This window comes from Penicillium malachiteum (genome assembly GCF_028827825.1).
Source record: "Penicillium malachiteum strain IBT 17515 chromosome Unknown utg000001l:1.0-8184562.0:1.0-8186909.0, whole genome shotgun sequence".
Lineage (NCBI taxonomy): Eukaryota > Fungi > Ascomycota > Eurotiomycetes > Eurotiales > Aspergillaceae > Penicillium > Penicillium malachiteum.
Window position 1 is genome coordinate 5,056,803 of NW_026643094.1, and position 12,075 is coordinate 5,068,877.

Below are 12,075 nucleotides of genomic sequence, written 5' to 3' on the forward strand. Positions count from 1 at the left end.
AATCAACCCATGACGACGGAGAGCCCCTATGACCGTGGCGGGCTTCAATGAGACTTCAGGACAATCAGCCTTGCTCTGACGACACTCCGACCTCGAGCTTGATCACTGTGGCGGGTCTTATTGAATGCTTCAGGACAATCGGCATAGGTTGCTTCAAGTCGACTCTCCGAACCCGATCGCGAACCGTGCTTCCGAGCCTCAGTCCCTGTCAACGTCTGGTTGAAAAATCTTATTAACAAGGTGAGCAATAATGTAGATCACTCTCCTCGTGCGTACCTGCGCGACTCCACACTTTTGGCGAACGTACTTAAGGTGCAGTCATGAAATACCCGGGCTGACGTAGATCGCGCAACCCCACAGATCCACTCTTCTCTTGTCAACACCTGTTTGACGCGTCTCTGTTGATGTGACCCTCCACCAAATGTTTACTTTGACATGAGCCCTCGCCCTCCATCTCCGTCCTTGTTCCATTGAGCAACCCTTTTTCAAGCAAAATAAAAATGGGTCCCATCCACAAGATTTTAGCTTCAATCCACACAAGCTTCTTGTCTCCATGCCGGCTTCCACTTCTACACAAGCTCCCATCCATACAGGGTCCCATCCCCATGAGCTGCCATCCACACAAGCTGTCATGCATGAGCATCCAAACTCACACAAACCTCAAGCTCCTATCAAGCTTCTACCAAAATGAAAAAAAACCTCAACCTAATCTACTCTACTCCACCTACATGAAGGGTCTCAATGAAACTCCTGGACATCCAACATAGGCGACAGACAAGGCTCCGATGACGATCGCGACTCCGAACCAACTTGCTTGTATCACTTGTTACATCGGTAACACTTGACCGCGCGATTTAAGAGACTGGGAGCTGTGGCCGTGGTAGGTTTCGGTTGAAACTTCAGGACAATGGGCACAGCAGGACTAGGGGACAAAAGGGATGGTAGGGGTTACTAGGGAACACTAGGATGATGACTCAAATGTCTTTTTTGAAACCTTCCTGTACTTGGCCCGTTGGACCAACAAAGTACCTGTGGATGAGAAAAATCCTCACTAATCCTGTACACAACTTATGTCTCTGGCCTGGTGGGCTAAATACACCTGCGGATGAACTGTATCCAAAGAAACCATGTACACACAAGTTGCATCCAGCAATCTGCGACTTGGGACTGGGTGGAATATTTGCCATGCCTCTATCTGTTGGGCTCGATTGATTCTTCCTTTGCCTCTGCTCAGTGTGCTCTCTTCATTCATAGCACCCATCAATCAAAAATCTCCGTTCCACCCACTCAACTCATGATAATCTTTCCGGACACCAAGATACAAGATGGTTTCTCTTGCGAAGTGTATAATATATCAATTCAATAGTACTGTATTGCCCTGTAATCTCCAATGTCATATCCTGTCGTCTGTAACAACTTGAATGTTCCAAGGTTATATTCATACATAACTCTTTTTACTATGACTAGTTGGGTTCCTGATATGAATGAGTAGTAGTATACCCCCATTATTCTTTACCTAAATACCTACGGGTCGGGTCAACTGGTACCTACTAGTAGTTTACCCCTTTGATTCTCGTTTTCTTGAGCATGTACATAAGGGACTAGCCTTGAAGTTATGGGGTTCCGGTCTCCACATGTTCTTGGCGATCGAAGGCTTAACTTTAATTTTACAGACTTCAAGTTCAATGGACCCACCAACTCCGAGTCCATACAAGTACACGTGTATAATTGCCTGTCGAGCTTAAGAGCATTTTGTATTTCACTATCTTACAGCTCGGCTGGTTCCTGTTCATGGAAGACCTCAAGTATCTCTTCATTCTAATCGTTGGCCTTTCGGTCACCGTGATGAGCTTTTGGGTAACATAGAAAGCCACACAAGCCAGAAACCTAGAAATTTTCAAACTTTCAGCTTTACAATCACTCTAAGCTGGGATTTATCGTCGGTAGACTGCTCAAGCGATGAATGAGAAACAGATGGATCAGCTCGGTCGCGTTTGTAAAAAGCCGCAAAAGCCTCGGTTGTATGCACCGAATTCGTAGGAAGTTTGATAAGGGCTCGATTCGTAGCGAAAAAAAGATTCAAGGTATCCAAGATCTCCGTTGTCTTGCAACTGGCAGGTTAGTGTCATCCTCGGACGCAAGAAGAGTACTTTGAGCCTCAAGCCAGATGTCATGGATTGCTGAGTTCTGAACAAACAAGTTCATTTATGATGCAATCTCGGATGTATCTCATTCGGGAGGCCAGTAATTTGCGAGAAAAAAAAAGCCAGTCGCTGCTTCTTGACCTCAGAATCCACTGGTACGCTTGTATCGAGCTGCAGCGACCGAAGGATGCTGGAAGGAAATTTGAACTAAGCAGTGATTCGGTCGACGCCATGCAAGGTCCGGATCTGAATTAGTGGGCCTCGATAGCCAGAGAGCTTTTTCAGCGCCCATTAGTTTGCAAATTTGTATCTGCACGTAGTATGAGGTTGAGTTTGGGAGATTTAGCAGGAATGTGGTTGGGAAGTCGTGGATAGGAGGTAGAAATCATAGTGAGAAACTCTTCAAGGGGTTAGAAAAAAAAATCGTCGACAGCGGGAGTTTAGTCGAGGACTTTGAAATCGAGTAAGCATCGAGGTGCGAGGTGAGATTCTGCTAATACCCTCACTTGATACATCCATCACCACCACATAATCCTTAATATCTCATTCACTTTTGATTATACATGATTTTTGACAGGATGAATAGAAAGAGTGAGTCTGAAAGTGTTTTATATAAAAATATCAAAAATTTAAAAAAAAAGAATTGCCCGCGGCCGAAGCCGCTGCCCCAACCACCCCTTGGTGACAAATCAGCCATTTTAGGGACCACGGGACCCAGACCATCCCGTCCAATACCTCCGTCCTCGTCGAGTAGAGTCGGAGACCGTTATTCCATTAGGCTAACAGGGCTGACTTGTTACTATTCTCCCCCTCAACTGAACTATATAGGATTTCTCACGTTCCCTGCCTACTTTACCACAACCCCCTCCAGCGGACCAATTAAAAAAAAGATGATGCTCATTCTGACCCTGAATTTTGAATATTTTATTCTAAAGTAGGCCTCTTTTACTATTTGGGCTCCTGTACTTTTACTTATCGCCGGTCATAATCCCCGAGGAGAGAGGCAGAATCAGCCTACTATCCCCAGGCCATAGGGCTGCCCAGGTGCCAGTTGGCTATACCCAAGTTTAACTATGTAGCAGCTAACCTTCCTTCCCCTTCAGGTAACCCCGTAGGTAACCCCGTAGGTACTTACATAAAAAGAGGTGTAGGTCATCAGTCACCTCTACATGCTTCTGACTGAGCCCTGTACTTAAGTATGTATACGTAAGTCTCAAAGCCGCGCTACAGTAGCCCGAGGCAGCTGTGTTACTACTACTACTACTACTACTACTACTACTACTACTAGCAGTAACCAAAGCAACAACTTATTCGCCCTAACGGACGGCTTAGCCCCAAAGAATCCGTGCGTGGTTCCAGGTTGGGCCGCATGCATAGTTCTAATGCTGACTGCTTTCAATCCTACCATTACTACTCGACGACTTAGACTATTTGAGTCAGCACTGCCACCGCCCAATTAGGTTAAACCATAAAGGTGGGGTGACGATTTGACAACATTTCTGATTGATGTAGGCGTCATGTTACCACCCGTGGACAAAATAATTCGAGTGAAAGATTCGAGCGGCTCCCCTTAGTCCCAACAAGACAATCACGAACTTTCAATCTACAGCTGGAGATACCTCCAGGGTCTTTGCCTTCGTCTGAGTAAGACAAGCACAGATCACCATCTACCTTCCATCTTGGAAGAGCTTACCCTTCTGCGAACATTCTTGTTTCCCAAACTCTGACAGCCTTGTTGATTCAATCGAAGGATTGAATCTTGCTGATACGATAACTGGACCGTCTGGATCAGCCTCTCGTTGTTCAAGTCCGGCTCAGCAAGCTGTCATAGAGACTATACAAGAGCTGATAACATCGTTAGAAGCTACATTGGCCCACGCGCAACAGGCTGAAAATGCGATTGAAGAGACACATACCCCAAGTGGCCAGGGTATTGTGAAGCTAAGCTCCTTAAAAAGAAGGATTACCGCTCTTGCAAAGACCACGAAGATAATCAGCAACGCAACAGAGCACTATATCTTAGATTATATCACATCCCTTGCTGGTTCAGGGACATTACTGCAGAATATTCTTCCTCGTTATACTAACGAATTGGAATGCATCGCTCGCAATGTTCTTGACAGCACCGGCGATGACAATAACGTCCTGCGGGAGACTTTAGAAATGTGCTATGATCAGGCTCTTTGTACGTCTGGGACCTTGCACCTTGATAACCACTTTATTTCCCTGGGCGAAGCCAGTCTTGAATGGCCATATAACCCTGACTTCGAGAGCGATGACTACTACGACCATGAAAATCGCTTGGACATCGATGATCGTTATGCTGAAGCTTTTCTTGCGCAATGCGAACGTGAATCCAAACTTAATAAACGCGAGAGGGAAAGGCAGGAAAATGAAGAATGGATTAGGTTTTGGGTTCGAGCGCTGGGTCAATGTCCTGACGGGCCCACACTATTCTATTCGCCAGCAAGTCAGCTTCCTGACTCAGAATCAGCTGTCCCGCGATACTTGTTCAGAGCGTTCGACAAAGAAAGCTCTGGCAGAAGTGACCATTCGATCGTAGCTTCCGCCGAGAGCATTTCCGCGATAGCATGCCGCAGCAAAGTCGATATTCTCTCAAGGCCAAGTGAGGAAATCATACAAATGCTATATAGGCACCTGACTAAATCATGTTTTGGGAGAGGGGAAAATACCGACAACCTAATGTCGTGGAGTAGCTCACTACTATTTGTGATTCAATACGCAGTCTGGAGATGCTACCAACTTAAATGTGATCCTGCTGAGGTGCAAATATGCACTATTGACACAAGAAAGTTCCCTCCTGGTCAATTCGTTCGGGACATGTCGTTAATTCGGGCCCATCGTGAAGCACCAAATCTCCACAGAGAAATGCGGAGTTTTTTCGAATTTCGCCTAAAGAACTCATATTACGACAATGGAGAGTATCTGTCCCAAGGGGTCTTGCATCATGCTGGGCGGTCTATGGTGGAATGCCTAGCACAGCTCATTCAGACGGGATTATACGATCTTTATCCCGAGTTTGCGGATGTCGCTGAGAAGAATTCGTGGACAAAACGTGTCGGGTTTCTTCGTACAGCATGGTCTGTCGAGCAAACAACAACCCGGCTCGATATAAAAAGTGCCGTTGAGATAGCCAGAGCATGCTTCAAAGGATTAGATACACCTGATATAGCAATACTGCTATTGTCATTCAAAGCCCGCAAGCTTCGCGTTCCAGCGAAAGAAGCTACATCGTTTCCAAACACCCCCTTGGTCAAAGTTGCCGAGCAAGGCCTTTCCAGAGGATATCGCTTCCAAAGAAACTACAATGAGTACGGTCCAGACGAGGTTCGACGATACATGACGAACGCAGACAAAATGGTGCCCATAGGCCGAGATGGTTTTATTCATTTCGGATGGTCTACTGTTTACTGCCAGCTTCTCGAAGGAGTTTTTGAATGCTCATAGTACGGACCTAGACATGTAACCCCGCCCGGGTGAGTCGCGGTACGATCCAAGAAACCTTGGAAAAACTTCTACAAGGGAATCTGTTTCGGCTATTTCTGTATAATCCTAAATTGCAGTTATTGATTTATCTGTTCTTGAATATTAATAGGCCTCTTGGATTCTTGCTGTTTACTAACACACGGCCTCTCCTTACGAATTTCTGCCGCACGTTATCATCGCTCTTGTAATTGAAAATGCTGTAGATCGTGAGTGTCTTGCTCTTCAAAGAAAATTACTCCATTTACGTAGCTGACTTTCAAGTACTCTATCGACTTCCAGTCAATATTAATATGCCAGTGGTAAAATAGCTCCAGGTTGTGCTGAAACCAGTCGCCCGTCTTAACAGTAATATCATTTCTGTCTACACCAAAAAAAGGCGAGTCCAAGCTCAGAAGCTCCAAAGCAACTTGAACAAATGGCGCCAGTAAAATTTGAAAAAGTAGCGCAGCAGATTGAAAGAAACCTTTGAATAATATCAGCAGCGTGATTTATCATTATCATGACCACAGACCCAAAATTCTCTCGAGAGATATCGGTTGATTCGGTCTAATTTCATCTTGACAGGAACTAAATTCAAGTCACTGCCCGCTCAATATGAGATGCATCAGCTTTGTCTAAAGCATCTACACCCTGGTTCTGCCCGATCTTCTGTACCAGATTGGTGACACCGAAGAGATCATCCATCTTTTCTAGAGACAGGCCTGTATAGTAACGGGATCAGTAGCTGAATTCAAAATTGCAAGGTTGTATATTAGTTTCAACTCACCTTTGGTCTCTGGAATGAAAAACCATACAAATACGCCCATGGAAAAGCAGAAACATGAGAAAATGATATACGTGCTATACGCAAGTATCAGCAGTTGTTAAAGCGTGACACTTGAGATACATCCATCAGAGACTCGGGTTTCAAACTCACCCGTATCCATTTGCACCAACACTAGCTAGCATGTTTGGAACGGCTCTTGCTACCACAAAATTGAAGAGCCACTGCGTCGCTGCACCAAAAGCAACATTCAAGGAACGTAACCTCGCAGTGGGGATCTCCGAGACGTATATCCAACAGACGGGACCCCATCCAAACTGAAAAAAGGCTGCGAAGAGAAAAATACACACGAGGGCAACATAGCCTGCTGGAATCACGGGAGCACCTTCAACTGGCGGAGCGATGCGGATGTATAGTCCGATGTACATCATTGCAAGACCTTGTGCCACTGATGTCCACAAAAGCGAGCGTCGGCGACCTAGGGAATCGGCAACAAAAACAAGGAAAACGCCGCAGCTGATCATTTTAACAATACCGTAGACACCTGTTGCAAAGAGATTTGTTGCGTTTCCGGTTACTCCTAGCTGAAAGTCAAGTTAGAATCCTCAAAGCCTGGCGGATTATCTAATTTCAGGAGCTCACGTTTTTGACTAAGAATCATTAGTAACTGGACAGATAGAGATCAAAAAATCATGACTTACAAATTTGTGGGCTGTAATAGTTAATAGCATTGGTGCCCGTCATCTGTTGGCAAACCATCAAGAATATGGAGATCATGGCTCGTTTCCGATTACCATGAATAAGCCACATTTCCTTCATAAGGTCCCAGAATCCAGAACCTCCAACCAATGATCGTTCTTGTTCTAGCTGTTGGGCAATGGCTTGGAATTCCTCTTCAAGATAAGGGTGATCGGCGGGTAACGCACGAACCTTACTTAACGTGGAGCGGGCCTCTTCCCATCTATCCTGCTTGGCAAGCCATCGCGGAGACTCGTTACATAGCATCATACCCCCGAAAAGAAGTACAGCAGGAAGACCCTGCATTGCAATTGGAACAAGATACATAGTCGATCCAGACAGATGAAGCAAGGCGCCATAGTTGATCCAGAATGCTAGCATGATGCCCATTGTGATGAAGAATTGGTAGAGACCTGTAAGGCCGCCGCGAATTGCACGAGGTGCGTTCTCAGAAACGTAGAGAGGATTGATCATTGATGCAGCACCAACTCCGAAGCCGGTGATCAGCCTGGAAGGAGAAGGGAACATAAGCTTAGCTGTCTCGAATGGAGTGCAGATTGAGGAGGGAATAGCAAACCTACCGTCCAATATACATTGCTGGCAAATGCCCGCTTGCCGACGCTTGCATTATAACACCAAAAATTCCAATCACAGCTGACCCTATCAAGGATAGTCGTCTACCCCATTTGTCTGCCGCGGGAGAGGCTAGCAGAGCTCCAAAGAAGCAGCCGGCTTGGAGCGTGGAGACGATATTGGCGGATAGATTTGCTTGGGCTACATCATCAAGAGACTCCAAACCATATGTCCTAGAAGATAAATAGTTATTAGCGCACGGGGAGTACGTGGTGTAAAAAATAGGGAGACAAACTGCTCAAATGGCGGCATGGTTAGGACACCGCCGATAATCCCAGAATCCATACCAAATAACATTCCTCCACAGCACGCCTGTTGAATCAGAGTCAACCTAACATGATCCCAGGCATTTTCAAGCTAATAAAGCTCGATCACTCACAGAACAAGCCAGCATGTAGACTCTCCAGCCATAAATCTCCTTAGGGTCACTTTTCATCGCCTCATTATGGACGATTTTCTGCAAAAGCCACGACATCTTAATGAGCTGGATCTAGCACACTTTACTCAAAAACAAAGCAATAGAGGGGATCCAAAGCTATGCAAATTGGCTTCTCAAAATCCAACTCAAGGCATCATATACACTTAAAGAGATCTGAGGAGAGCAACAGTCGAGCTTTCCAAGGTTACCACGAGGTGGCATCCAAGACTAGGCTTCCTTGGCCCACCTATCAAGAACACAAGTGGATACTCTCAACCTTGAACAAGAAGACAGAGGCGGGGAAGAACTTCCACGAATCCGCGACGTGTTTCATGACCTCGGTATATAGTCGGGTGCATTAACTTCATGCCTTCAGTCTTGACCAGCTCGTTGCGATTGCTACTGTCTAGCTTGAGCTGTATGAGCGGGGCGTGGGGGTCCACCCGTTAAGTCAAAGTAATATGGGTTGATCCCCCCATGGGGACAGGCCTGAGCACAACATTGCATTGCATTGTTTGCTGATAAGGGTCTGTTTACCCGGAATGACAGTCGATCTTTGCTGACTCGGGGTTTGTTGCGGGGGAATGAGAGTTAGGGCTTGTCTTGGCACATTGGGGTAGGTAGTATCCAAATGACTCTACAACCTGGCAATACTGTATGCGTATGAGTATCATTAAGTGACTTCAAATCTTGGATGCGAGGCGATACTATTGCCAGTGATTAGTGCCAATTGTGGAAAAATTTTTGTATATTACAGACTATATAACACAGGTCATCATTAGGGGTATTAATGACCACCTAGTAAACCTCCTAAGTGATTAGCCAAAGCTTGAACATGGCCGTAATCTGCTTCGGTCGTATCGAAGCCCTGTCTCAGAATTCCAGTCCAGCGCTCGACAGACAACTCGTGCAACTTCTGTCCATTCAGGAGTTCATGAACGCGTTTGGCCTGGTCAGAAGCAACGCATGTATCTGAAGAAAGAGAGATGTTGCTTTCAATAATTGCTCCATGCTTTAAGCGGAGGAATGCGCGAGTCTAGACTGAGTTAGTGATTTTTCATGACACCGTATGAAGTCAACGTACCGAAGATGGGAGCGAGGAAGGCAGGGCTGGACGCTCCCGGGGATCTTCCTCGTGGGAATAGCTTGAGAAAGTAAACTGTGGAGTTTGAGTATATTTCCATTCAAGGGACTAGCGCAAGGTGTTAGTTACGTTCATTTTGGTATGAAAATGAATGTACTCACTCGCAGCTCCGCAATGCCTTTCGCAATATCGGGCTCCTGATCGCCTTGTACCTCTCCCACCGTGCCTGAAACCCAATTATCGCCAGCAAAAACCTCTGGATCGACCGCAAGAGCTCGGCGTGCCCGACGAATAGCATCGGAATGCACATTATACAATCCTGCGAACTCCTCAACCACATTATCTATCACCGTTTGCATAGAAAAGAATGAGTCCGCCAGCGCACTCGATACATTTCCTACTGGTGACCGAACACTGTCCACTCCTTTCGCTTTGATATAACCACGCGCTGGAGAGCGCAAGAACCGACCCAGATCATTGATGTTCGGTGAATCCAGCAAGCAGGTTCCATGGTGGAGCGCTCGGTGTCGTGTCAGCTTAAAGGCAGATCCTGATACCTTTCGAAACGGAGGCTCTTCTTTATCAGCTTGTACTGGCTCCGTAGGCGTCATCACAATATCGTGTCGATCATTGACACTCGTATTGGTCGCTCCGATGCGATGGAGAGCGCGAACCACCATTTCAGCATGTTTATTACGGGTAAATGTAGTGCGAGGAGAAATCACACTGTAGTTGAGATTTCCCTCATCGTGGAAGACGGCTCCGCCCCCGGATCGCCTTCGAACCAACACTGCGGCATCATTTTCCGGCGAGCTTCCTCGGCGGTCATTGTAAAGCGCGTGTAGTCCCGTCTCGAGCCATGGGTTTTGGTTGCGACCGATCACCACACACGGTCTGTTGATATATAGGAAAAGGACACTCGAGTCGTCGGGGGCATTTTCGAGCAAAAAATGTTCAATCGATAAATTGACGTACGGATCGGTCGATAGTGATTGGTAAATTTGGTGCTGGGAAGCCGGGCGACGAACCAATTCGGCGAACCGATTGACTGGGAACGAGGAATTATGGCGGATCCATTGTCTTGTGCTACTGCACCTTGTCGATAGCAAGCATCTTTGAAGCATTGGGAGCAAGGGAGAAAGAAGTTTGTATCTGAATGGAATTATTGATCATTGTCTGGCATTGGCCGATAGTCGGATGCGCTAGTCCCAGAAAGGAAACTATCGATGAGTCGATTTTACGTTTTTGCTTTTTTGCATTCGACGAACTTGCTCTCATATATCTTCGAGTCTTTTCTCTGACTTCTTAATTTGATCATCCAGGTCATTGTGTGAAGTTACAGAACTGCAATTTTATCCCTCCCTTTTCCCGCCTTTCCCGAATCTTAAACCGCGCACAGAAACCGATCCATCATGTCGACGTGGGGTGAACATTTCCGAGTCACTACGTAAGTTGGGAAATGCCATTACAACCATAACGCATTCTTGACTTACATGATACCTCCAGCTATGGCGAGTCTCACTGCCGCTCCGTCGGCTGTATCGTCGACGGTTGCCCTCCAGGCATGCAGCTCACCGAGGACGACATTCAACCCCAGATGACTCGCCGCCGCCCTGGCCAGAGTGCCTTGACAACCCCGCGCAATGAGAAGGATCGCGTTGAGATCCAATCAGGTACAGAGTTTGGCGTTACTCTTGGTACCCCAATTGGCATGATGGTCCGCAATGAGGACCAGCGTCCCAAGGACTACGGTGGCAGCACTATGGATCTGTACCCCCGCCCCTCCCACGCCGACTTTACCTACCTCGAGAAGTACGGTGTCAAGGCCAGCAGTGGTGGTGGTCGCAGTAGTGCCCGTGAAACCATCGGTGAGTACCTCCCAACTGACAAACGCACTCAATGCCTTACTAACTCTCTTCCACCAGGCCGTGTCGCCGCCGGTGCAATTGCTGAGAAGTACCTCCGTCTGTCGCACAACGTCGAGATTGTTGCCTTCGTCTCCTCCGTCGGCAACGAGCACCTCTTCCCCCCAACCCCCGAACACCCCACCGCCTCCACCGACCCCGAATACCTTAAGCTGCTAGAGACCATTGACCGCGAGACCGTGGACAAGTTCATCCCCGTCCGATGCCCTCACGAGGAAGCCGGCGCACGCATGACAAAGGTGATCGAGCAGTTCCGCGACAACTCCGACAGCATTGGCGGTACCGTGACTTGCGTCATTCGTAACGTCCCCGTCGGTCTGGGTGAGCCCTGCTTCGACAAGTTGGAGGCTAAGCTCGCACACGCTATGCTCAGTATCCCCGCCACCAAGGGTTTCGAGATCGGTTCTGGATTCGGTGGCTGTGAAGTTGCTGGATCAATTCACAACGACCCCTTCATCGTTTCCAGCTCTGCTGATGGTACCCAGCGTCTTACCACCAAGACTAACAACTCTGGCGGTATCCAAGGTGGTATCTCCAACGGTGCGAATATCTACTTCCGCGTCGCTTTCAAGCCCCCTGCGACTATCGGCCAGGCTCAGAACACTGCTACCTACGCTTTGGAAGAGGGTATTCTTGAGGCTAAGGGTCGTCACGACCCTTGTGTTGTGCCCCGCGCTGTTCCTATCGTTGAGGCTATGTCTTCCCTGGTTATTATGGATGCCCTGATGGCTCAGTACGCGCGTGAGAGTGCGAAGAACTTGCTTCCTCCTCTGCCCAACACTATTCCCACCAAGCCGGCTACTGCCCCGAACGGTGCCCCTTCTTCCTAAATCTGGAAGTGGGTATATCATGATGGGAAAAAA

At 47.4% G+C, this 12,075-nt stretch overlaps 4 protein-coding genes across 4 annotated transcripts; 2 read left to right on the plus strand and 2 right to left on the minus strand.

Annotated features, from left to right (window-relative positions):
• Positions 1–3,526: 3,526 nt before the first annotated feature.
• Positions 3,527–5,612, plus strand: N7483_001896 (uncharacterized protein; the record flags this gene model as incomplete). The annotated part of the gene is made up of 2 exons (XM_057085333.1): positions 3,527–3,579; positions 3,794–5,612. The coding sequence occupies 2 exons, from the start codon at positions 3,527–3,529 to the stop codon at positions 5,610–5,612; spliced, it is 1,872 nt and encodes a 623-aa protein (XP_056951482.1).
• Positions 5,613–6,224: 612 nt separating this feature from the next.
• Positions 6,225–8,260, minus strand: N7483_001897 (sugar porter family MFS transporter; the record flags this gene model as incomplete). The annotated part of the gene is made up of 8 exons (XM_057085334.1): positions 6,225–6,352; positions 6,418–6,491; positions 6,568–6,998; positions 7,057–7,064; positions 7,116–7,660; positions 7,734–7,958; positions 8,021–8,097; positions 8,165–8,260. 8 exons carry the CDS (start codon positions 8,258–8,260, stop codon positions 6,225–6,227), a joined length of 1,584 nt encoding a protein of 527 aa, XP_056951483.1.
• Positions 8,261–8,990: 730 nt separating this feature from the next.
• On the minus strand, positions 8,991–10,411 carry N7483_001898 (putative lipoate--protein ligase; the record flags this gene model as incomplete). Its single annotated transcript, XM_057085335.1, has 3 exons — positions 8,991–9,239; positions 9,288–9,395; positions 9,449–10,411. 3 exons carry the CDS (start codon positions 10,409–10,411, stop codon positions 8,991–8,993), a joined length of 1,320 nt encoding a protein of 439 aa, XP_056951484.1.
• A 288-nt stretch (positions 10,412–10,699) lies between these two features.
• On the plus strand, positions 10,700–12,042 carry N7483_001899 (bifunctional chorismate synthase/riboflavin reductase [NAD(P)H] ARO2; the record flags this gene model as incomplete). The annotated part of the gene is made up of 3 exons (XM_057085336.1): positions 10,700–10,734; positions 10,794–11,155; positions 11,213–12,042. The coding sequence occupies 3 exons, from the start codon at positions 10,700–10,702 to the stop codon at positions 12,040–12,042; spliced, it is 1,227 nt and encodes a 408-aa protein (XP_056951485.1).
• Positions 12,043–12,075: the final 33 nt, after the last annotated feature.